A 26,493-nucleotide genomic window follows, 5' to 3' on the forward strand; every position below is an offset into this window, starting at 1 on the left:
AATTTTCTCCATGTAGAAACAGAGGCCCCAGTCAGCGGGCAGCTCCTCGGGGAGTCGACCAGGGAATCCTCAGCCCCGGGGCATGGCAGGCCTCAACAGTGAAGAGATCAAAATCCTGAGGAGACTAAAGGAGGAGGACCAGAGGAAGGGTGGCTGGGTCAGGATCTTCCCCACCCCAGACTCCTGGGACCTCTACTCGTGGGTGTTTTCTTTGTTTACTTAGCCTTACCTAATTAATCTGTCTGCAATGTTGTTTATGTTAACACAACCAGAATCTTTCATTGTTAGCTCACCTGAGCTGAAATCTCAAGTGAGCTTTTCTGATCACATTTTGTCTGTCGTTGTCCGCATGTCTGTCTGTAAACATTTCACTTTTTCAACATCTTCTCCAAAACTAGTGGGCCAATTTCAGTTAAACTTGGCACAAAGCACCCTTAATCAAAGGGGATTCCAAGTTGTGAAAATTAAGGACCCTGCCCTTTTTTAAAAGGAGATAGTAAGGAATTATTGAATATTTTTGAGAAATTTTAAAATTTTTTTTACATAGGAATATATAAAGTAAATCTTTAAAAATCTTCTTCTCAGAATCTTATCAGCCAGGATAGCTGAAACTTGTGTGAAAGCATCCTCAGGTAGTGTAGATTCAAAGTTGTGAAAATCATAACCCCAGGGGAGTAGGATGGGGCCACATTGGGGGAGGGGTTAAATATTTACATAGAAATATATAAAGTGAATCTTAAAAAATCTTCTTTTCTGAAACCAATCAGCCAGGAAAGCTGAACTTGTTTGGAAGCATCCTCAGGTAGGGTAGATTTAAGTTTTTCAAATTTTTTTTTAGAATTATGATTCTGCGAGCCACAATGGGGTTGGGGGGTGGTAGTCAAATTTTACTTAGAGAAAAATCTTCTAAAAAGCCATTTGCTTAGGAAAGCTGTAACTTGAGTGAAAGCAACTGTAAAAAATGTAGATTCAAATTTGTAAAATTCAAAATCTTGAGGAGTAAGGTGGGGCCACTTTTACAAAGGAAAACATTTCAATTATTCACAAAAACTGAAAAGTTATCGAATATGGTTTTACTTATATGCAAGCATTTGGACATTTTGCAAATTCTTTAAAATTGTTTAGAATTTAGCTGCTGGACAATTCTTGGGCAGCACAAGGGGTTCAGAGTTTCATGTAGGTTTATATCCCATATATAAACAATTGTTTAGGATCTTTTTGAGAACTGCAATGCTCAACATGTGAAATGACTATAAAATTATCCTTTTAGAAAAGGGACTTGATTATAAACATAAGAATATCCTAGGGGAAAATGGATTTTTTATTTATACAGGATCTACATGTACTATATTACATTGTCCAGATATTTTGTATAATTACGACTCCATTAAGCTAATTTATCATGCCTATTGTTCTCAGGTGAGCGATGTGGCCCATGGGTCTCTTGTTTTATTGTTTACTCTGATATATTCCTTGGAAATTAACTTAAATGACAATTTAATTCAGTGCTGTTTACACAGAATGCACTCTTGATTCAGTGTTTTCATGATTGGTTTAAATTATTTGTAGTGATGTACACATGTATTAGTTTTCCATGGGAACTAATAACCAAAAATTAATAGAAACTTATAAGATTTTTTTTTTTTTATCTTTTAGGTCATTTCTACAATTCTCAACAAGTCACAACTTGATGATTCATAGTCGACTTTATCCTGACAGGTACACTAGTAAAAATTGTTCAATTTATACACAACACAAAACACTCCCCCCCCCCCCCATACACAACACAACACCCCCCCCCCCCCCCCTTCAAACTCATTATCAGTTTTTAGAAAAATTTGCAACTTTTCATATACTTTGAAAAAAGACAAATAAGGAAACTTTAAGATAATGAATTCATTATTATTTTTGATTACAAACTGTTAACTCCATCCTTTTAAGAGTTGCAAACACCACACATGTACGTGACTGTATGGAGTTATTTTTATGTCAGTGGGAGTTGATTCTAATTGCAACATTTAGGTGCTAATTAATGTATCGGTATTTGTCTCGGGTTTTTCTTGAAGTATCCTATTCAAAGTCTTTATAAGGAATGCTTAATTGTAAATTAGATTTAATACGTAAACATTTATATACAAATCAATAAATTCTAAACTTATTCCTATGTTTCAGACACAAAGGGGGATCCCAGCAAGCAAAAAGTGTAGCATCCACCTCAGCAGGTCAAAGGGCAAAGTAAGTAGGTGAAAGGTCAAGCTGTATTGGCTGCCTGGGCTGTAATGTTGGTAAACAGTTTGCTAATTGGATGTGTATAAGGCTTGGTTATGGTCTGGTGGGTTTCATGGTTATAAAGTTTCCATTTGGAGCTAGAAATGACTACTTGTATCTTGTGATTCCTATTGCATAAATAAAAAAAAATGATGAGTTATATTACCATGTATTGCAATTTTTTGAAGTTCTCCCAAATTAATCAAATTCATAGAATATTTCCAATTAAATATAGGATCATCTGATGTTTGATATTTATAGAGGGAATAATTACAATGTGATTTTTCAGTCATGGTAAAGATGGGGTGTTAGAAATGATATAGGAAAAAAAAATAATGTAACAACTGGCTATTAACAGACATATACATTGTTATTATTCAGAAAATTAATGTGTGGGGTAAGAAATGGTGTATTATAAAAAGTTAACATAACAAATGGTTAAAGACAAAAATGGCAGCACATTCCATAATGTATTACATATAACAGAGATGTTCCAATAGCAGTAAGCATGTATCATTAGCTCCTTATATTTGACTTCACTCCGTGATGTTTTCAGAGTCTGCCCCTCCTATAAGACCAAGTGAGTACCTCACCAGTGTTGTTATATCGAGTAGTGTGCTAAAACATCAGTAGCTCTGACTTAGACTGCTCTAGTTCTGTTAACTATTTATACTGTCTATTGTGTATATGCAGGAATTCCAAACATTCCAAACATACAGCGTAAGGCATTGTCAACCTGCACAGTATTATTTTGTAATATTTGTAATATTTTGCATGAATTTAAGTCATCGATTTTGTACATGTTGTTGATATTTTATGTTTTACGTATACTGTACCTGCTCAAAGATGTCCTCAGTGTTGTTCAGATCTTATGCTGAGGATATCTGAGGCAAGATTGAGCTGGTGTGGATAGTTTGAGTCAGTACAACCTGTGACATAGACTAAGAGGCTTCATTATGCTGCATGCTGCAATGTGTGACGTGCTTTAAAATGGTGTATTTACAAGCAGGATGTAGACACTCCTAGGTGTCAGACAGTATGTGTTAACAATGTGTCTGTAGTATATATCATCATTATCACTTTGTCAGCATTAGACTGTTTTGTCTGTATATCTTTAGCCCTATATGTTACTGTACAGTTCCTTATTTAAGCTCTCACTATTGATTGCCATTGAGGAGGCTTACCTGATCTATGATGTTTATAATGAAAATGCTAAGAGTCATTGCCTCTGTTGATTTAGATTTTAGTTTTATCCATGTTTAAGGATTGTTGTTGTATAATGACTAAACAATGTGGGTGGTTTACTAATGATAGCGAGTTGATCATCATCAAGTGAAATGGGCTAGATTCATTGGGTAATATAATTATTTCCTGTTAATTTAGATAATTTTAATTTGCACATTGCTAAAAAATTCCCAAAAGTTAGTCTATTTAATCAGAAAGAAAGAAAGAAGTTGTTTGTATATTTTTTAATTAATGTTTCATTTGTTTTTCATGGAACTTATGAAAATGAAGTGTTATGTACATTATATATAAATTACAGACAAGAAACTTTGGTAGATTTATGATTATTGGCAAACATGCCTATCTTGTATTATAAAAATGTATAATATTGTGGGTAAAGATATGTATTGATATTGAATTTAGTGTCCTGTGGTAGCATTATGTTATTATGTGCTATGGTAGATACTTAATGCATGTACTGAATTCATTTAATAGTGAAATATGCTGAAATGAAATGTAATGAACATATAAAGCTGGCGAATGAGTATCCATAGCACAGCTAGAAAATAAACAACTGACTTGCAGTGGCTATTTTACATTGCTAGACTTTGTAGTTCCTCTGGATTTGCGGTGCTACTATAATGATTCGTAATTTAACTCTCTATATAGTTTCGTACAGTTTTATGAGCATAGCCTTCTCCCTCCTATCTGAAGTAGCCATACTGGTTTACTGAATTTTTTCTGCTGGGTGCTATTTTTCTGGATAAATTTTGCACAGTATCTTTTCAAGGGCAAAAGAAATTTATGGCAAAATAATGTCTATACAGTGTATATTCTTCGTATTCACCCACTCAGAAATCGCCAAAAATAAAGTTGATGTTAAGAACTTTTTGAAAGAAAACCAAAAAATTCCACCCACAGAAAAAAGCTGTAAAACCATGCAGTTAAACTGTTTTCAGAGATTTTCAGATTAATTGTCTATAACTGTAAAATGCATTATAAACTCATCAACTAAATATCAATCAATATTTTTCATTGCAGAAGTGCATATGCTTCAATGGGAGGATCAATGAAGTCAGATCCTGAGGTATGTATGCTCAATAATTTTTTGAAATTATTTTGTTTTAAAATTTACTTTTTATGCAAAATGAATTATAGATAAGACTAAGGCCCAAAATGATCTACCTGATATATTGTCTATTTGGTAAAAGATCAGCTTTGTCTTATCATTGTTTCATGTTAAAATTTCAGTTTGCTGAATGTTATGCCCAGGCAATTAGCAGGACCAAGCAGTATGAGAGGAAACTTGGAACGGCTCGTAAAGGGAAGCGAAAAAATAAACGCAAGCCAAAAGGTACTTAGAACTAACAATAGCAGGATCTGCACAAATATCCTGTTAGATAATTTATTACAGTTAATTTTTTTTAAAAGCCACCAAATTTATTTGATTGTATGACCAACACTTTTCAAATGACATGAATTTATTTGATATCTTTCATAAATTCACAGCAAGACCTAAGCTTGCTCAGGGTGTGGTTGAGGACCAGGAGGAGGATGAAGACAAGGCTGAGGAGTCTGATGAAGAGAATGATGAGGAGAAAGAGGAGGCACAGAAGGACTCAAGGAGCTCTTCCCCAGTGGAGGAGGTGAAGGAGCACAAGGTGGAGGTAGAGGTGGATGTTGTGACGGATGGGGATGAGGTCCCCCAGGAAAAGTCCTCAGCACAAAGTGACTCTGTAAGCTTACACTGCTTCCTGTACCCCACTGTACTGCTCCCTCTAACACTTACATAGTCCTCAGGCTCAGCACAAAGTGACTCTGTAAGCTTACACTGCTTCCTGTACCCCACTGCTCCATCTAACACTTTCACATTTAGCTGCAATATACAGAAAATAAGTTGGGTGTCTTGAAACCAGAGCCTTTGTTCATTGTTATCACTCCATCAGCTTTGAATTACCGGTCTTATTGCAGTACACACATACTCTACCTCAAGAAGGCCTTGAAGCAATATAGACACACATTATATGTGTTTAATAAAAGACACTACAGCACAATGTGCTTAAAAAAAACCTACAGCACAATGTGCTATATCTCAACCAAGACCACGGTGTGTGCTGTTGTGAAAGTTTGATTGTTCTTTATAACATATAGTCATATTTTACTATTTCTAGCTATCTGTGATCATAATTTGCACCGCAACACATACTTCTATGTATTTTTACACAATGAAATTGTAATTAGAACTTGTAATTTTCATTTAATGTTGTCATTGTGTGTCTGTGCCTAGATAGCCCATAATTTGATCAACATATTGTTTCTATTTCAAGAGAATATATATATAGGGTATTGAAACATATAGAACGCTCAAACATTTCGATGTCAATTACCAGAATGGAGTGAATTTCGAAATGATATTTAATTAATACAAGTATGATAATTAGGTGGTGTAACTTAAACCACTGTTTATTCCAACCAAATCTTTGAAAAAAACATAACACATTGAATAATTGAGGTATTTTAAGACGTTTTTTTAAAAGCGAATGTTATTTGAAATTATGTAACTTTTGCAGAAAGCGAAAGAAGAAAAACCTCCAAAGCCCCAGAGAGTGCAGGTAAAACTACCGCTCCAGAAAACTGTAGAGACACCTATAGAGGAAAAACCGGCCGCACCTGCCAAGCCCCCACCCCCTCCCCCCGAACCGAAGTACAATGTGGTGGAACTCTTACAGAAGGGGAGGACACTCAGGTATGGTGCAGTGAGAAGTTATGTTTGTCTGATTCTGAAGCTCTGAGTTTAACTGACTGTCTTGTAGTTTTGTTTACTTTTATTGTCTTGTTTCTTCAGTAAATGCCAGGCGAGAGGAGCGTTTGCCATGTATTTAGTCAGAGTCCAGCAGCGATTGATATCGGAGGCAGGACCGTCAAATCAGGATGATTCTGATGCTCTTAATGAACAAATGGTCTCTTTATTTTCAAGATTTGTAAATTTTTCCTTGTCATCTATAATATTTTGATTGAAGTGATCAGAAATTTTCTGAACATTAAAACAAAGAGTGTTAAACGGTTTCTTCATAATGCAGGATTTGGTGCTGAGGTTTCTAAAGCGAGCAGCGGTCAATCTCCAACAGCCCTTTAAGGTGGTGGTCCCCAGCAGAAAGCTCCCCCTTGCAGACCGCAGGAGGATACTGGCCAAACAACTGGGTGACTTTGTCCATATCTACAACAAGGTCAGCATTAACTCTCTTCTTGTACATGTACTGTGGTCTACTTGTAATTACACATATATGTACCGTGGTTTGTTGATATTTGTGGGCATCAGTTACTTGTGGATACTTTGAAAATGACAGTTTCAAGGAAACATTAATTTGAGGTCAATGAATCTATCCATACAATATACAGTAAAACACAGTTATAGCAAACACGCTTATAATGAATTGACGCTTACAGCGAAGTGAATTTTATTCCCCAAGTCTCTATTTCATGTTGTAAACTTGACGGATATAACGAATTATGCTTATAACGAAGTTAAATTGGCCTTCCCTGGGACTTCGTTATAAGCGTGTTTTACTGTACCAATGTTAATTGATTTTTCACTTCTGATCAATTAACATGTAATTTCGTAGATCAACTCAACAAGAAAATTCAGGAAAATTGGTATTCAACAAATATTTATGAAACCAGGTAAAATCTTACATCAGTGGCCAAAATTCTAGGTAAATGTAATGGTATTATTGATTCCAGGAAACTGAGCAGTTGAATCTGAAGCGCCAACAGGAAAGACAGCAGGGTAAGGTGGCTGAGGTCCACCCCTCAACTGCCCAGGCCGAGTCCCAGGGGGTCTGTGAGGACAAGTTTGACAAGTTTGTCAACATTGCCAGGTACAGTAATAATACATAGAGAGTGGGTGAGGAACATTTATTGCCAGATAATTCTGTAGTTATTATGGTGTGTGTGAAAAAAATGTGTAACTATTTGTGTTAGGTAATTTTTATAGTATTAAGGGCCAAGTTTATGAAAATTGTGCAAAAAAGATAATCATGATTTATTTCTGTTGAATTATAGTTCCTGTTGATTGGTCCTGTATATTACTCTATGCATACATTGTCATACTAGTGCTTTATCTTTTTTAGTGAGGGAGAACTGGAGGAAGTGCTAACTACCTACACAAAGATAAACAAGTCAGCCAGTATATTCCTGGGGGGTCACCCCAAGAACTCGGTCACTGACTCCAACGGCCAGACGCGTCCTACCTCAACCTTCCAGCATTCCCGGCCCCCATCTGCAGGCCCTAATAGACCCCCCAATGCCACTAGTGGCCGGCCCCCGATCTCCAGACAGAGCTCCTTGTTACAGAATAGGCCTGGGTCAGGGAGTGTGGGGAGGTCCGTCAATATGTCTGCCTCTGATTCCAACATGGGCAAGAAAAAGGAAGGGGAGGGAACGATAGAGGTGACCCCCAAAACTATCACCGGCTGGGAAGACCCCCCCAAATTTGGTAAGGAATTCTTAGTTGGCTTTTAATATATATCATATAGCATTAGGCTAGTTGTTTTGTACATGATATATTCAGTAGATCATAGTATTCTGCTAATTGTCTTAAGATATTAAATCATCTTGTAAAAAGTAATGTGTTTATATTTGAATTCATTTTTTATAACTTATTAGTTCCCCTCAGAAAAAAGCTGTAACTAATCATATTATGTCATGCATTACTTCCAAACCCTTTTTATTATTTACATGCTGTTAGTATTTCATTATCCATTATGTATATAGAAGCGTGTTCAAGCAGCATACATGTATTTAATAAAAATTTTCCCTTAAGCTTTGCTCTACTTACAATGTAAATGTATGTTGATATATCAAATGTTTGTTGTCTACACATTGGTATTGGTTGTGTCTTAATTCACTATAAAACAAGTAATAAAAACAGCGATTATTATGTTTGAATTTCATAACATAAATTTGGTTTTGTTTCCAATTCAGGAAAATATAAAAAATACTTTTAAATCTCAGAAGCCATTCCTTGTAAGATAAATGTACACAGAGCTTTGTTCACCATGTAATAGACAACAAGCAGTTCTGGGCACCTGATAAATTTTCTCTGTAGCTAGCGACAGTAGCCTAACCACCACCACTACCACCGCCACTAGAACCACCTCTCAGGCCGGTGAGCCTCCACATACACGCGTGTACCACACACCCTCTCAGTCTTCATATGCTAACGCTGTGCAGGTATACACACAGAAACTAACCTCCAATCGACCCCGCTCAGCGACCTCTGGTGGAAACAGGACAGGTAACTCATGTAGTCTCGTCTCATTGTTGGAGGATTTTGTTGTTAGCGTCCACTGATATGTTTCGTTTATACTCTGTCCCAAGATATTTTGGATTCACGTTAGGCTTAATTGTTTAATATTTATAAATACCTCAGGATCCAAACGATGTTCATTCAAAAGTATGAAAAATTTCCAAGATTTCTCAGTCAAAACGCCCCTGTTAGCTTATCAGGTTTCAATACAATGCTAAAAAATGTGATGTCTACGGAGATTTTGCATTGCAGTAAGCCCGGATGATAACGTTGAAATATTGCGCGATGTATTCCGAGTGTATTCCGAATGGAGAAAAGATGTAAACATTCCCCATTATAAATCTCCGTAAGGAATCTGTTTTCGTTCCTGCGAATTTTTCCGAGTGAAAGATGATAATGTGACAATGAAATTATCTTGGAATATATCCCTTTCAACTATTTCAATTGCACTTCATTCACAGGTAAGTGTATTTTTATTAAAAATCGTCCAAACGTGAATCCAAAATATCTTGGGACAGAGTATAAATCTAATTTGAAATTCAATATACATGAATAATGGTGATTGTAGATTGATGTTAGATTGAATATAGGATTGATGTTTTTTGTAAGTTTCACTAGTTTTTTTTATCTATTAATTGGTAACAACATTGAATCTAAAAGTAGATTTGTTTAACAATTGATTGGTTTGCTTCCTTATCAACATACTATTCCCCCTTCCTTTGTGTATTTAGCCCCACCTCCAAAACCCTCTGTAGACCCTCCATCAGGTAGGGACATTGTTGTCACAGAGGATATCAGCTTCTACTGCATGGGTTCTCTTATGAACTGCAAATAGAACATTTCTTTCTTGCCTTTAAAGAGCTTCATACCTATATCATTACATTCACATGGGCAGATAGCTGACAAACTACACTTTTGCAAATTAATTTTTTTTTTATTACAAGAAAAGTTATAAAATAAAAATGAAATGTTATTTCCAAACTTTGTTTCTAGTGGATAATAAACATATACCTACGCCTACAAACTACATGTGTACACCTGAGTCAGGTAGGCAAGAAAAGATGTTACCTCAGGACAAAATATTTTCATTGCACTTTACTTTGCCCAATTTAACATCCATTACTGACCCATTGATTGCAATATCTTATGTTGCTTGTAAGTTATCTACTTCTTTGTGGGACTGGGTCTCTGACAGCTGATGTTGTTAATATATGGTGTTGTCTGTTATTTCTTTTCTTGAAATTTTCAGTTATATTAGCACTTGCTTGAATTTCACTGTTTTACACAAAATTTCATTATTATTTATATTGTCCGATCAATTAATAATACCGTGTAATTTAATAAATCTATCATACATTCTTTTTTTCCTTCAGTCCTACTAATCAATATGTACTATGTATATACATTTAATGCTATTTGTAACATTGATAGGGACAGGTCAAGAAAGGAATGATGAGCTGTACATGTATAGTGTGTATATTGTAACTCTATATATCAACAGGTGTGGCAGCTAAGCCCTTCAATAGACCAATGTCAGCCATGAACCGCCCAACATCAGCCAATCCATATGCTACAACTAACCCCACTGTTGGTAAGAAGTAGCTTATACACCTAGAATTCCAGTTGGAATTTATCACCAAAAAACACATCTCCTATGGTAGTTGCAGGTCTGTAGCTCCCAGTCTTCATAAATTCCAATGAACCACATTTACAGTAGAGCTACAGTGTGAATTTTAGACTGATTTACATGTACCTTATATCTACACCAATTCTGTACAAATATTTGATTCCCAAAAGTTTCTTGGACATTTTACTACAGGTACATGTATTATTATTTAACTTGCCTTTGATATTCTTGTAAACAACATCACCAGCCCCATATTAAAAATGAAGTGGTGCAGTCCCTTTACACGTAAAATGTAGTGACTTTTGATCTGCATGTGAATTAAACATACTTCATTTACAAAGGTCAGCGTTTTTAAGAGAAAGTCTGAGGCAAGTAAGGTGACAATATCAGTAGTAAATTGAAGAGTTTCATGGTACTTGAACTAATTTTTTCACAGAATTTATGTGGAAATATGTCAGTCCAAAACGAGCAATTTTTTGTGAGGCACAAATTGCAACTTTTTACTGTAGCTCCCAGGTTGTCAATCAGAATTTTTTCAGACTGGGAACTACAGCTGCCTATGGGCAAGTATTTAAATTCTTAAACCTTGGTTTTATGTAATGTAAAGAGTAAATAATTCATTATAATTTCCTGTTTTTCTCTTTAAGTTACATGTATTTATGATTTAAGAATGTATGTAATAGTTATGGAACATGGATTCTGATGATAAATTTTGTTCTTTTCTGTTAGATTCATACAATGATCAGGCCATTCATGATGCTCTACAGAGATTGGCGCTTCGCCAACAGGCAAGACAATACTCTGCCTACAATGGGACAAGTATGATAAACAATGACTCACGTTGTTCTTCGTCTCAGCAAATGGGACAGGGCGACACCCCGCAGTATGGCAGTAGTTCTTCACTGGTGGATACTACGTACACCATCAACAAGAACAGTGGTTATAATAAGATGGCACCGCCGGCAACAGGGTTAATACATCCAGGAGGAGAAAGAGTGCAGACCAATGCAGCTGTGTACCCAGAACAGACCAGGGATGAAAACATACAGAGGCCAAATGACAATATCAGATATAGCTCATCTAATGGGATCACTGAGGACATCAGAAATAGACCTCCGTCAGGTCAAGGACACAGAAGGCTGGAGATCAAATCCGCATCAGGGTCAAGGAAACCTGTTCAATCAAATGTGAATCTACGAAGTGCCAACGCAACATTTAATAGTTTTATTGAAGACTCAAACGGGACAACCTGGCAAAATGACCTTGCACATGCATACAATCAGGTCACTGGAGTGTTGCCTAGCAACTATCACACAGCATCTCAATCAAGTAAACAGTTCCAGATAATGCAACAACAAGCTGCCTTGAAACAACAGAGCAAGGCAATGTTGGAGCAGAGTAAAGCAAAGCACCAGGCCATGATTGCACAAGCTCATGCCGTCCAGAAATCTGTACAGCAACAACAGAGGCTTGACCAGGAGCTGGAGAGTGCCATACAGATGTACGCCCCAAAACCCCCTACCCAACCCCCACACGCCCGGAAAACCCCCAGCTCACACAGGGTCCAAAGGTAAGCTGATTGTTGTATATGGCTTATTGTAATGGGAGAATTTTTCAACTGAATTTTATAAGAAAGATTTTAAAAGCTGCTATAGCTATTGGCTCAGCAGAAAGCTCGGGCTTTTAGGGGGAGAAAATCTGTCAGATGGTACCTTAAGCTGCTGATTCTCAAACATAATGTGTCTGTCTATTCTGTTTGTCACCCTTTATTTATTCAGAGCATATTTTACTCCAAGTAAGCACTTAACATTGATAATACCAAAAAATTTTTAACGCTGTTAAAGTAGCGAGAAAATTGTGTTTAAAAAGGTGCTAAACTACTATTAATCTAGAACACTTACATGTGATTCATGTTTTGTTAGTGCATTGGCAAGCAATATTTGCAAAAACATTATTAAAGCTGACATGAATTCATAAATACGCATTATTTCCCTTTTATCTCCGACTACCGCCATATTAGTTGTCGATTTCTATTGTTCTGCTCATCGCTACACACCCCCTATATAAGGCCGAAAGCACTATTCATGCTTCACCGCATTCAGGTATTTCATTCACCCGAACACGTTACCTTGGACGAAAAAACGTGTAGAAACGCGTTTTGAACAAAAATAATATGACAACAACTGCACTGGCAAGGAATATCCAAGGAACGACGAAACAAGACAAACTGAAATCCAGACACAGATACTTCAAAAATCCTCGATAATTGTAGACCGTTTTCCTGTGAATGTTATAACATTGCACATGCGCAATCAGAAACTGTGGCAGATCGAGCATTGTCAATGATCGCATGGATTATTTTTTTTTGTAGAAACCGATGGAAACGATATTACGTTGTTACTTTCTTGGATTTACTATCATTCATCTACTGTGTTGGATGGAGTGCCGCCGGGGTTTTCAAAAAGATGCAGACGTTATGCACTCTGTATGAACGACATACGTGTTCGATGTGCATGTGAAGTAAGGCAGCACTATTTGTGCAAAATAGTACGGATACCTTGGAAATTCTTTCAAAGAATAAATATACATGTTTTTTGTATTTTAGTGACTGCTGTTTCCTTTATTATTTACTACAACGATTTTACTACAATATGTAGTTCATGCATTTAGAAGTCCGTGTAACCTGAATGCCTCGATCGGAAAGCAACCGACCGTAACTTTCTCGACCGGTATATATACCCCAGTGGTAGTAGAGGAGCGATCAAAACTAATATGGCGACCAGACGCTTTTATGAGTTCATGTCAGCTTTAATATTGTTAACTTTTATTATTATGTATTTAAATTTTAAATCCAGTTAAGTAAAAGATATTCAACTACTTGAAAATTTTAAAACTTTTGTGAAATGGGCGAAAGTTTTAAATATAAATAATGGAATTAAAGGGTTAGAATGTTTCATCCATATTGACCATTTCTTTGCTATGTGTTGAAGTGCAGCTTTTGTAACACAGTTATTCAGGGTACAATTTGACAGATTTGATATCATATGCATGTAGATGATTATTTTTGGTCTGGCATGTGTTTGCTTACTATGATATTGTTGACATGATGTTTGAATAGTTATAAATGATTAAATCATGCATTTAGGAGTTACACAGTGCCATATCTATATTAGATGTAAGTTGATCATGTTTAATGTTTGTTTCCATTGTTTTTTACTCCTGATTGATATTCCTGTACCATTATGTAATTTATTATATACCTTAATTTCAACACCCCCTCTTCCTCCCTGTTTTTTGTTGAATTTCTGAAATTGTCCTGATTGTTTGTTTTGTAATTCTACATATATAAAGTGTGCTTCCCAATATATCAGATTTTATCCTTGCTATGAACTAGGGTTATCCCTCTTTGTTTTAGCTCACTAAAGATTCTGTGAAGTCCCAAAGTTTTACAGCTTCTTCTAATGTACGAACATGGTATCTTACTAGATTTGGTCGTGTATCCTTAGTAACGCTGGGTGTGGAAGTGTAGCCGCTAGAATTTCTTTTATACGAGCACGGTCAAAGATTTATCATACGTACATCATTTTGAAATTTAGAGAGCTTGATATATAGCACCACCAAGATTAAAAAAAAATTCTGCATTTCTTGCTTACAGAAATTATTTATGACTTCTAGAAGAAAAAAGCAATGAAAAAATTAGGGAGTGTGGAGATGAATCTAAAACAAAATGGTCTTTTATTTGAAATAAAAAAAAATCCACACTGCTAAACACTATCCTGTACATATCAGAAACTCATTCTGTGTAGTCAACATTTCTTTCTTTTCAGAGCTTTAAACGTGCACTATTTACCTTATCAGTAGTGAAGTTATCTACTCTCTGGTCACATCATCATTTTTAAAAATTTCTATTTTGATATCTGAGGCTAACTGCTCTGTTCTCTCCTCTGCAGTGCCTGTAGGTAATGGGTTGACATTGTCCTATCACCCTGTCACTTGGTTTGATTTTGTTACACAGGTCTGCCGTTCCTGATGATTCTTTAAATTTCAATTTCTACAACAGCTTGCAGTTTGACCAGCACACTGGCCGCACTCGATCTGCTCAAGGTACACTCACTCAGTAACTCATGATTTACTCAGCCACGGTGAGTTAACTCATGGGACTTAGGAAACTAAATCATGATAATAAGTAATGTTATTTTGCTGTCCAGTTTAAAAGCTTTATACTGACGATCAAAAATAGAGGAGAACCATTACAACCACATTAAGTAAATCAATTTCAATGCTGTCAAAGAAGGAAGAAAAAATCTACTTAAATCAATTATTTTGTATTCACAATTTTCGTGGTTTATTGGAATATTTTTCCTAAGTCACAACATTGTGAAATTTGCATTTTAAGGCCATCACACATTTTAAATTTTCAATCAAAGTGTAATAGACACATACACCTAAATTTGACACACACATATATATATATATATTACACAAGCTTGCATATCTCATAATTTTACAGATTTTGTGTGTTGCTACATATACCTGTGTAAAATTACTAATTTCCTTGTGATGCATTTTAAAACTTTAAAAGATTTTTGTACACAGTATATAATGAAATGCAAGTAAAGAATAAATGTCAAATTAAAGTAAAATATTTCACTTAATATGTTGGTTTATATATTGCTACAAGCACGTAGAGAAAGCATTTGGTGCATGACTGTTGCTTGCATGATATTTTGTTTGGCATATAAGCATAAAAAGTAGATGCTTAAATAGATGTATATTTAGATTACCTATAATTTTGAGGAAACAAGATAAAGATTTTATAATTTTGCAATTTTTATGATTCTTTAATAGTACATTTTATATCTAAATGTTGAATTCAAGAATTGTTTAACTTAATTCCTTTGCAGGGTATTGAATCTTCGCCCACTAGAACAAATAATGGAGTTAACTCTTCCAGAAATAAGATTATAAGTTTGATTCAAATATATCACAACAATGGAATCCAAAAACATTTAATATTTTATACATTGTTTTATTTTGAATTTGTTAGGGATAAATCTATTTTTGTACATGATTTGAGTGGATTGTGCCCATGTATGTATACAAGTGTTGAGAATGTATTAAATGTGTGTGTATCAGTGAGAATATTGAAAATATGTTTGTAGAGATTGAAGAAATATACAGATATAGAGCATATCTTTTAAATGCCGTCCATATTTATAGTTTTTTTGTTCTTTTATTATATATCAATTTTATTTATTGAGTGATTCTTAGAATGTGTGGTTTAACATATTTTTTCTTGAAATTTTTGGGTTTTTTAAATTGTACATTTTATAATTTGATTTTATAACAAGCTGCCTATACCAGAAAGTAATTCTTTTGTGTCCAAAAACATTGTATTTCTGTGTTAGTATTCTCAGGTAAAGCAAGAAACTTAAACTGTTAAATCTCGTAATTGTTGATGTTAATTAAGGCCATTTTTTAAAAGTAACTTTTTAGCAAAAAAAGTTTTAACAAAAAGTATGGCCTAATTCTGAAGTATAGACTTTCCTTGTGAGTGTAAATCTGTATGTCTTTGTGGGAAGTATCGCTAGTGTTTCAAACAAATGGAATCGTTTGTACTACTTATCAGATGATGGATGTATCTGTGATATATTTTTGTTACTTATTTGTTTTTATCTGATGATTACTTCACAATAAGTAGTCTATTCTGCTTATATTCTGCCTACTTTGAAAAAAAATAAACAGGGTTTTGTTTAATTAGTCATTTTTTATGAAAATAATTTTAGCTTTTGCGATGCCTCTTTTAATTTGTGTCTATTTATTGAATCAGCATTTCAGAAATTGATGACAGTATTAGTGATTATGTGGTCTTGTGATTGATAAAAACTCGGCCTTAGCAACAGAAGTAAGATTTCCTTGATTAAATCATAGCATTATTTACGTCAGGTACACTTGTGGCTTAGTTACGTCATATTTAGATAGCATGTAATGTGACTATGACAGACATAATGAGGCATGCACTTTTCTGAAATACAATCTTGTGTCCACTTTCTTGCTTTGCATCGGGATGTATTAGCTTCAGACACCAGACCTGCTGACTTCAATGTTGTCTAGTCCTTAATATTCTCATCATACAAATTTTCATCGAAAAAATATGTTGATAATGCTCCATTCTTATCCAACATTTTTATTAGAAGAAAGTATTCCAAGTCCCTTTATAATTTTTGAAACACATCTTGCCTTTTTTATATATTAAAAAAAATATAATGGTTTTCTTTTGATTGTCAATGTAATATGTCAGATATTGCCGATTTGTTGTCATGCTCATGTTTATGAGAATGGTAAATATGGCTGGTTTGTTGTGAGGCCAGACCATTCCCACTGGGTGTCACATTGGCAATTTAAATGTTTAAATTATTGAAATGGAGAATTTAATTAAGGCAGTTATTTTGTACTTTTATTAATTGAGTTGACAGTCAATTATACATTAAAGGAACATAAATTTGTATCGAAATAGCAGGTTATGTATGTTAATGGGGAACCTTCGGTGATTTATCGCTGCGAGGTGTTTCTGGATCCATTGCATTATGAGAGTGGATTCTATTGGTGCTGAGGACAAGTCTGTTTCCTGCTCGTATGCTTATCTATTGACAGAGGTCTCACAAAAGGATAATTCTGATTACATGGAAACCAAGTTCATATTATTTCTGTTGTAAGAAAGTTTATGTTCTTTTCACATTCCGTATATATAATGTTATTAATAAATAAGTAAACTATGAAACTTTTTTGTATTTTGTTAGAACGATCATTGAACTGTTCGGGTTACTTGGTTTTCGAAGAACTAAAAAATGAATGGGAGAGGTCGTTATAAATTCTTGGAACTTTCGGGTTTTTTTTTTCTATATTTAAAATTTTAACTATCAATTTTGAATTTAAAAAAAAATCTGAGCTGAATCTATTCATGATGTATGTTAAGGTGGTATGGGACACCTGCATATTGTTACACACTTCCTATCGAAATAAACTAGAAAGTATAATTTATATAATTGTTTACCACCAAATTTGTTACCTAGAAGCGTCGAGAGTTTGCTACGAATAGATCTATGTCAAGTTCAAATCCCGCCGTTTCTAAAAAAAAATTTGCCCTTTCTTAAATAATTTCAAACAATTATATTGGTCAAATATTGTAAAATTTGAAAATTCCAAGTAAGTGAAACTATTTTGATTAAAACGTAATTTTATCCCCATCAATATCGACAGGTGTTCCATACCACCTTAAGGAGACTGGAGGGTCAACAAATTATTCATCAGATTTACCTTAAAGGGACTTGGACATTTATTTTTTATGCACATGTATAAAATGGTTTACTGGTGCATTTTAAATGATTGACCAAAATGTTGAATGTTAAAGTCAAGTTACAAGCGAGATACAGAGGTAAGAATTGGTTGTTATGTAAACAATGCTCGAGTCTTATAGTTGTTTACAAATTAGTAATGTAAAGATTTACCATTTCTTAGACAAAATGAAATGTAAAAAACAATTTAATCTAACTCAATATCTTCATAAATATACTGGTATCAACAAAAGAAAGATACATTTGATTGAAACTTACACAAATACAACACATATGTAAATGACAACTTTGATATTTGACGTTCAAATTTTGACGTAACATTGAAAACTTCTATATCAGTATAAACATGGAAAAATAAAATTTGAAAATTTTAAGTCAAATGGTGTCCAAGTCCCTTTAAAATGTTAAATATGATATTTTGACTTAAGTAAACGAGAAGTCAAAATATGTGAGCTATTTACATTTGAACATTTTCCAATGCAGAGTTCTCTGTTTGAAGGACATTGATATTGACAGCCAAGAATATCCAGCCAATTTAATGGTCATGTGCTTAATATTTACTTATCTAACAGCTACATGTTTTCGAAAGAAAATTTGTAATTACTGTATAGTATATCTTTGTGAGATGTTTCAGTTGATTTTCTGCAAATTTTGAAGGTTTCTATTGAAAGTGATTTTCAATGTTTTTCTTTAGCAACGTAATGAATTCTTTGAAGATTACTGATAAACAGATCTATGCCCCAGATGTATGCATTTAATATAGTGATGATTTTAATTTTTAAAAAAATCTCGCAAGTTGGTAGAAATTTTGTTTGAAGGACTTGTATGTTACTGTGTATTTATAAGACATGACTCAAACAACCCACTACCACTACAGTGCACGAGATGGTAGATAATACTAGATCTTTCCTTAATGAATCAGCTGCACGAAGTGCATAAAAATATCCTGACCAATGTGATCTCTGTGTGTGTGTGTAGTATTTAATTGGTTAACTATCTTTTTAAATAAACAGATCATTAAATACAGCCCCTCTTCCTGGATCTAATTGTGGAATATGAAGTATGTTATATCTAGATTAAGGACATGATTTGTGGAAGATTTACAGAGGACAGTTCGAAAAACTTTTTCAGCATGTTTAAAAAATATGCATAATTTTTCTTATATGCATTTGCTTATTGCCTCTGAGAAATTCATTAAAGTTATAAGGTACAAATAGTTTGCATTGAAATACAAGTCATACAGCCATATTTTTTTACGATATTCAACACCTTTCTTGGCTTAAGAAGTCAAAGTTTTTTTTAGGTATTCATCCGAATCAAACCCACAAGCGGCAGAATAATTAAGTTTCTTTGACAAAATTTGTTTTTAATCTCTTCTAGTTTAGATTTTAACACAATGGAGTTTGTTTCTATTCCAGCTAATGTTGTTGTTTGTTTTAAACTTTTATTTAAAAACTGCAAAATCTTTCCAGTCAGAAGAGATGTTTTGTTTAATATATATAATATACCTTTAAATCCCTTTTTATCGTTAATCTACTATTTTCCAATGATTAAGTTATTCCATTAAAAAAGCATGAAGTTCTATTTATAAAGCAATGACATTTTTCTAAAAACGCATCTTTGAGCAAAGATTTTTGAACAATTTTCTTTGAAATAACTTCTGTTTTATAAACACTCGAGAGAACCCCGTTTGGACCTTGGACCAGAAACTGAGAATAGATATGAGTAAAAAAACTTTTTTTTTAATTTCTTGATTTATCCGAGTCATAAATCTCTGTGTCAAAGTTCTTGGGGAAAAGTAACGCACTTTTAAAAAAAATTCGAAGAGCGTTAAATTCGAGAAAAGTCGACGCACTTTTGAAAAAAAAAATATATCAATTGCGAAATGTACCTTGTTTTTAATTAGAATGCAGTTACAGTTTGATTTAATGTTTATATTTTTTGTAAACAACGGTGAACATAATCTACCGTCATTTATAGGAACGTGGAACAGACAACCAAACTGTCCAACAGTGTCTGTATATCATTGAAATTAAATACATAGAAATGGCACCCCTCTTCTTTCTTTCTCAAAAATATATCAATTTCCATTAAGTATTTTAAACTTAACGTAAAAATGCTGATAAATGCAGTAAGTTTCGTTTTTAATATAATACAGTCAAATAAAAACGAGACCCATTGGCCACTTCACTCACCCGAACAACCGTTCTTGAAGTTATCTCAAAACTCTAAAATATTAAACTCTTCTGAAATATAAAAAAAACACCCGAAAATTTTCATATATTCATACATAAAAACAATGATATAAAAATATCTTTGGAACCTACTTTCGGACATTTTATTGAAAGATCTAAGATGAATCAACTGACCGACATCATTTTTCTTACTTCAAGTATTTAACTGTATATGCAACACCTTCACGGAAAAAGCACAGGAACTGCAACACTTTTTTTCAACAGTACCTGTAGTCAAACCTCCCAATCTAGAACTAAATGGGACTGTTAAAAACCATCGAGATATCCGAGTATTCCAGATATTAAGGGTAAAATATTTCAAAAATAAGTGGTTGGGACTTACAAATCACATCGACATATGCATTGTATTCAAGATATCAATGTTCGAGATATCGAAGTTCAACTGTATAATTTTATTCATATTCAATTCATATTTCTTTTCTAAACCAATAGTCTTGAAGGAAGTGCATGCATGTGCGGAACAAGGGCCACTCCAAATTCTTCATTCTGCTTGCTTCAGAACAATGTTATCGACTTTCAATTCAGATTGTGCTTACTGGCAATGTTTAGGAAAAATCTATTCATTGACCATCTCCCCTCGTAACCATGTTAAAAAGTGTTGAAAAGTACGTGTTGTACTGAAAACGAATGCTTTTGACAAAATTTTTATTAAGAAGTATCATTGAATTTATTTTCGATTTTAAGTAGAATACTAGGAATACGAAAGTAAATCATCAAAGGCGTATCAAACTTATGTGAACCCAGTGAGCACTGAACCTCAGATGCTACCGATGCTATTGGGTTTTTGCCCCGCCAAGTTATAAACATTGAACTTTGAGCTTTAGATTGTATTTGGTTAGGCATTTCTTCAAGTTATAAACAATCTCTGAGAAACCATACAAATTAAACATTATACAATATTCAACATAAATGTAAAATTATACAATAAAAATGAAATGTATACAATACAAAAGAAAATCATGCAATGGAAATGAAAAATTATACAATAAAAATTGTTATTATAGAATATAAATGGAAAATTTTTGAGTACGTAAAAAAAAAATTACAATACAATTGAAAAAGATCAAATGTTGCAGCGTTTGATATGCCATATTATACATGTACACATATTGACCATTTCATGCATTAATGCTGAAATCGTCTTCAGTTCGTTATTTTTCCTTAGTTCTCTAATAGTATTTGAAAGTTGTGTTGTATATAATCCGAGGAAAGAAAGTTTTGAATGTCTCTAAGATATCTTTGAAGTAAGGTATTGTAAATCAGCAGGTAAGTCTTCAAAATTGAAATTTAAAGATTAAGGTCATCTGTCATAATAATCCACGTTTTATTCATCGGAATCCCTAATGGAATTAGTTATAGTTATTTTACAAGTAAATATATCAAATGATTCAACTGTTAAAATTGAAAATTTTATATTTGATAAGCACCGTATTCTAGATAATCTAGAATATATGAAATATCATTAATGAGATGTTGATAAACAACATACGTATGGATGACGGACATATGGGAATACTGCGACACTGCAATGACGTATCATTAATACTAGTAGTACTACTGTCTCGTGCATAATTTTAATGGTCATGATGCACCTAATTTCTATTTTGTAGTACCGTATGGCAGAGAAGCGCCTGATTACCAAATATAGACCTATCTTCAGAAACCTATTTGCAAGTATTTCATTTTTCAATATGTGTAAAGTTGTTTTTGACATTGATACCCAACTGATGAAAGCAACTTCTATCGAAAATAATTTTCAAGATAAATTTTATGAATATCTCCTAAAGACTTTTCAGCGTAACTAAGATTTTTTCTAGAGATAACCATAGCTTCATTTGAACACTTTTTTATAGACATATATTGGCATATTTAGCTTTTCTTTGATAAGATTCAAGAATGAACTAACTCCAATTGTTGCTTAAAATAAGCTTTTATAATAGTTTTATTTTCTGAATTTATAAGATTTTTTGAAAAGTATTTTATATTTTGAATTAATGTTGAAATTTTAAATAATGCATGTTGAATCGTTAATGATTAAAAACAGAGTTTTATTAGCGCGCAAAGGTCAAAATATTAATTAGAAGTTGATATTGTGTAAGTTTTCTTTTTAATTATTTTAATTGTATTTAATTATTAATAGAATCAATTAGCATTTGATGCCATGGTTCTTTCCGATAAAAAATAAAAGATGGAAAGCGAATTATTTGTAAGTTGAACTTTCAGTGCAGAAAGGCCATGTTAAATGCACCGTAGCGCCAAAAAAAAAGCATATAGTTCCTAAAATTTTGTTTTGAATTTTGGTAAAGCTGTGTGTGTAGATTAAAACAAATAGCATTCAAACTTGCATCATTGACCAAGAAGTCATTTTTGCAGACGACAAAGATATTGCACATCTTTTGGATGATGCTTAAGTAACTTCAATCAGGAGAAGTTATCATTTCAAAGCAATGATACAAGTAAAACTGCGCTCTTTTCAAATTTATCATGCACAAAATGATATTAGATGGTCTAATCAATAATATATTCACTCATTTAATTCATGAACCGCCAATTTGGAGGAAACAATGCATTTTGACAATAAAACATAAGCCTGATTTGTAACCATTTGGTTAAGAAACGGAGAATAAATCATTACGTGTATATTTTAGAGTTCAGGAGATGACAAAGCAGGTCAATTCGAAGAATCTTCAGTAGAGGTCGTTCACTTTAATGGCGAATTCAGGTTTGGTACGGATCACATGTGATATAAATATCCCTGATGGATTTATCGATGTTTAAGTGTCATTACAAAGAGTAATTAATGTCAGTTTATCTTCACTAAAAAGGAATAAAGTATAAGTTACATCTTAAACATGAAGTGATGAAATTTTTCTTGAATAAATTGCTATGTAAATTGTATACTGACTTTGGATGACCGTGCAACTTATGTACAGTTGCAACAATGGCTGTGTATTAAATGAAAAGATGCAAAATTCGTGATTGCGATTGTTTGGTGATCTGTCAATTGTCGACTTATTGTCTGCTTAAGATTAATATTTCTTGGAGCAGTAATTGGAAAATGATTGATTTTAATCAAGAAAACTTGCCATCCGCACTTGATTCAATCGCTTTACATTAAGAAGGAATCAAAGAGGCATACAATTCAATGTTTGCCATGAAGTTTGTGTAAAGTCTGTGTTAAATTGTCAGCAACGGAACTTCTGCAGTCAATTTTACTACTGTTGAAATAAAGAGTTCCGTTACAGCGTATCTTTTTAAACACATTTTTTCTTCAAATTATTAAAAATGATTGATATGTAATATGGTTTTCATCACATGCTTAAAAGAAATCAAATAGATGTATTCGAATATGGAAATATTTAGATATATATCTCACCTGATTGTTGAGATATTTAGCTTCCAAATAAAAGAAAATATTAAACAACGATAGTTACTATGTGGAAATTTATTTTTCTCACATGATACGTATAAAAAAAATTTGAATGTCAATATACTTCATCTACAAGATAAACCACACAACAGAGGAGTCGTTAGTGCCGTGGTGATCTATCATATGGAAGATATGAAGGATTTTGGAATCTGTTCTTAGACAGACACAGAACGGCCACCTGACATTGGCATAAATATCCGCTAAAGTGTTTAATCCCTTTAACACTCGTCTTTGATATCCTCGCAAGGACCATCAACACACTTTTGAGAACGGATTTTATTAACTTAAAAAATACTATCTTGCATAAATATGTGCATTCTGAAGTTATCTACTGCAATTTAACCATATTAGGCTACAATGTTAATCCATGAAAAATCTGCGTCTATCAGACAAATGAAAATCGTCTTTATTTATCATTGGGAAAAATTAAGTTTTCAAGGAACTTTTTATTGTAGCATTTTTCGTTTTATTTTTTGTACATAACGTTGAACAACAAAAGTTAGATCAACTTTCTTTTCCCTTTTCGGCACTTGATTTGCATCTCATTGTTAGGCTAAAAAATCAATGAGAGTGAGAGTTGTCTAAGACCTAAATGTAAAGTTGTGCTAACTGTGCCAGAACCTTGCATATTAGTGCAGATATTGTAACGCAGGCCTGTGCTGCATGTTAATGGTCGCTTCTTTTGTACGTACAGAATGCATGTTAATGGTCGCTTCTTCTGTACGTAAAGAATGCACGTTAACGGTCGCTTCTTCTGTATGTACAGAATGCATGTTAATGGTCGCTTCTTCTGTACGTACAGAATGCATGTAAATGGTCGCTTCTTCTGTACGTACAGAATGCATGTTAACGGTCGCTTCTTCTGTACGTAAAGAATGCTTGTTATTGGTCGCTTCTACTGTACGTAAAGAATGCACGTTAACGGTCGCTTCTTCTGTATGTACAGAATGCATGTTATTAGTCACTTCTTCTGTACGTACAGAATGCTTGTTATTGGTCGCTTCTACTGTACGTACAGAATGCATGTTAACGGTCGCTTCTTCTGTACGTACAGAATGCACGTTAACGGTCGCTTCTTCTGTATGTACAGAATGCATGTTAATGGTCGCTTCTTCTGTACGTACAGAATGCATGTAAATGGTCGCTTCTTCTGTACGTACAGAATGCATGTTAACGGTCGCTTCATCTGTACGTAAAGAATGCTTGTTATTGGTCGCTTCTACTGTACGTAAAGAATGCACGTTAACGGTCGCTTCTTCTGTATGTACAGAATGCATGTTATTAGTCACTTCTTCTGTACGTACAGAATGCTTGTTATTGGTCGCTTCTACTGTACGTACAGAATGCATGTTAACGGTCGCTTCTTCTGTACGTACAGAATGCTTGTTATTGGTCGCTTCTCCTGTACGTACAGAATGCACGTTAACGGTAGCTTCTCCTGTATGTACAGAATGCACGTTAACTGTCACTTCTCCTGTATGTACAGAATGCTTGTTATTGGTCGCTTCTTCTGTACGTACAGAATGCTTGTTAATGGTCGCTTCTTCTGTACGTACAGAATGCATGTAAACAGTCGCTTCTTCTGTACGTACAGAATGCTTGTTATTGGTCGCTTCTCCTGTACGTACAGAATGCATGTAAACAGTCGCTTCTTCTTTACGTACAGAATGCTTGTTATTGGTCGCTTCTTCTGTACGTACAGAATGCTTGTTAATGGTCGCTTCTCCTGTATGTACAGAATGCACGTTAACTGTCACTTCTTCTGTATGTACAGAATGCTTGTTATTGGTAACTCCTTCCTCTGTACGTACAGAATGCACGTTAACTGTCACTTCTCCTGTATGTACAGAATGCTTGTTATTGGTCGCTTCTTCTGTATGTACAGAATGCAGGTTAACTGTCACTTCTCCTGTATGTACAGAAAGCTTGTTATTGGTCGCTTCTTCTGTACGTAAAGAATACACGTTAATGGTCGCTTCTTCTGTATGTACAGAATGCTTGTTATTGGTCGCTTCTCCTGTACGTACAGAATGCATGTAAACAGTCGCTTCTTCTGTACGTACAGAATGCTTGTTATTGGTCGCTTCTCCTGTACGTACAGAATGCATGTAAACAGTCGCTTCTCCTGTACGTACAGAATGCATGTAAACAGTCGCTTCTTCTGTATGTACAGAATGCTTGTTATTGGTCGCTTCTCCTGTACGTACAGAATGCATGTAAACAGTCGCTTCTTCTGTACGTACAGAATGCTTGTTATTGGTCGCTTCTCCTGTACGTACAGAATGCACGTTAACGGTCGTTTCTCCTGTACGTACAGAATGCATGTTTCATATGTATTGTTCACTTCTTCCGTACAGAATACTTGGTATTGGTCGCTTCTACTGTACGTACAGAATGCACGTTAACTGTCCCTTCCTCTGTACGTACAGAATGCATGTAAACGGTCGCTTCTACTGTACGTACAGAATGCATGTAAATGGTCGCTTCTTCTGTACGTACAGAATGCATGTTAACGGTCGCTTCTTCTGTACGTACAGAATGCACGTTAACTGTCCCTTCCTCTGTACGTACAGAATGCACGTTAACTGTCCCTTCCTCTGTATGTACAGAATGCATGTTAATGGTCGCTTCTTCTGTACGTACAGAATGCATGTAAATGGTCGCTTCTTCTGTACGTACAGAATGCATGTTAACGGTCGCTTCTTCTGTACGTAAAGAATGCTTGTTATTGGTCGCTTCTACTGTACGTAAAGAATGCACGTTAACGGTCGCTTCTTCTGTATGTACAGAATGCATGTTATTAGTCACTTCTTCTGTACGTACAGAATGCTTGTTATTGGTCCCTTCCTCTGTACGTACAGAATGCAGGTTAACTGTCCCTTCCTCTGTACGTACAGAATGCACGTTAACGGTAGCTTCTCCTGTATGTACAGAATGCACGTTAACTTTCGCTTTTTCTGTATGTACAGAATGCATGTTAATGGTCGCTTCTTCTGTACGTACAGAATGCATGTTAATGGTCGCTT

The 26,493-nt window shown here is 34.3% G+C and overlaps 1 protein-coding gene across 1 annotated transcript in view; it reads left to right on the forward strand.

Moving 5' to 3' along the window:
* The window catches only part of LOC128178241 (tubulin polyglutamylase TTLL5-like), a 34,060-nt gene extending 16,852 nt beyond the window's left edge, over window positions 1-17,208 (forward strand). The window contains 20 exon segments of the mRNA XM_052845320.1: window positions 17-198; window positions 1,657-1,719; window positions 2,173-2,235; window positions 2,825-2,848; window positions 4,534-4,579; window positions 4,744-4,846; window positions 5,002-5,228; window positions 6,063-6,238; window positions 6,338-6,452; window positions 6,573-6,719; window positions 7,234-7,370; window positions 7,623-7,987; window positions 8,600-8,788; window positions 9,532-9,567; window positions 9,794-9,847; window positions 10,302-10,391; window positions 11,157-11,853; window positions 11,855-11,997; window positions 14,488-14,531; window positions 15,332-17,208. Coding sequence (XP_052701280.1) covers window positions 17-198; window positions 1,657-1,719; window positions 2,173-2,235; window positions 2,825-2,848; window positions 4,534-4,579; window positions 4,744-4,846; window positions 5,002-5,228; window positions 6,063-6,238; window positions 6,338-6,452; window positions 6,573-6,719; window positions 7,234-7,370; window positions 7,623-7,987; window positions 8,600-8,788; window positions 9,532-9,567; window positions 9,794-9,847; window positions 10,302-10,391; window positions 11,157-11,853; window positions 11,855-11,997; window positions 14,488-14,531; window positions 15,332-15,589 — 3,159 coding nt within the window. The 3' untranslated portion in view covers window positions 15,590-17,208.
* Window positions 17,209-26,493: the final 9,285 nt, after the last annotated feature.

The sequence above is a fragment of the Crassostrea angulata genome, chromosome 3 (assembly GCF_025612915.1).
Source record: "Crassostrea angulata isolate pt1a10 chromosome 3, ASM2561291v2, whole genome shotgun sequence".
Classification (NCBI taxonomy): Eukaryota; Metazoa; Mollusca; class Bivalvia; order Ostreida; family Ostreidae; genus Magallana; species Magallana angulata.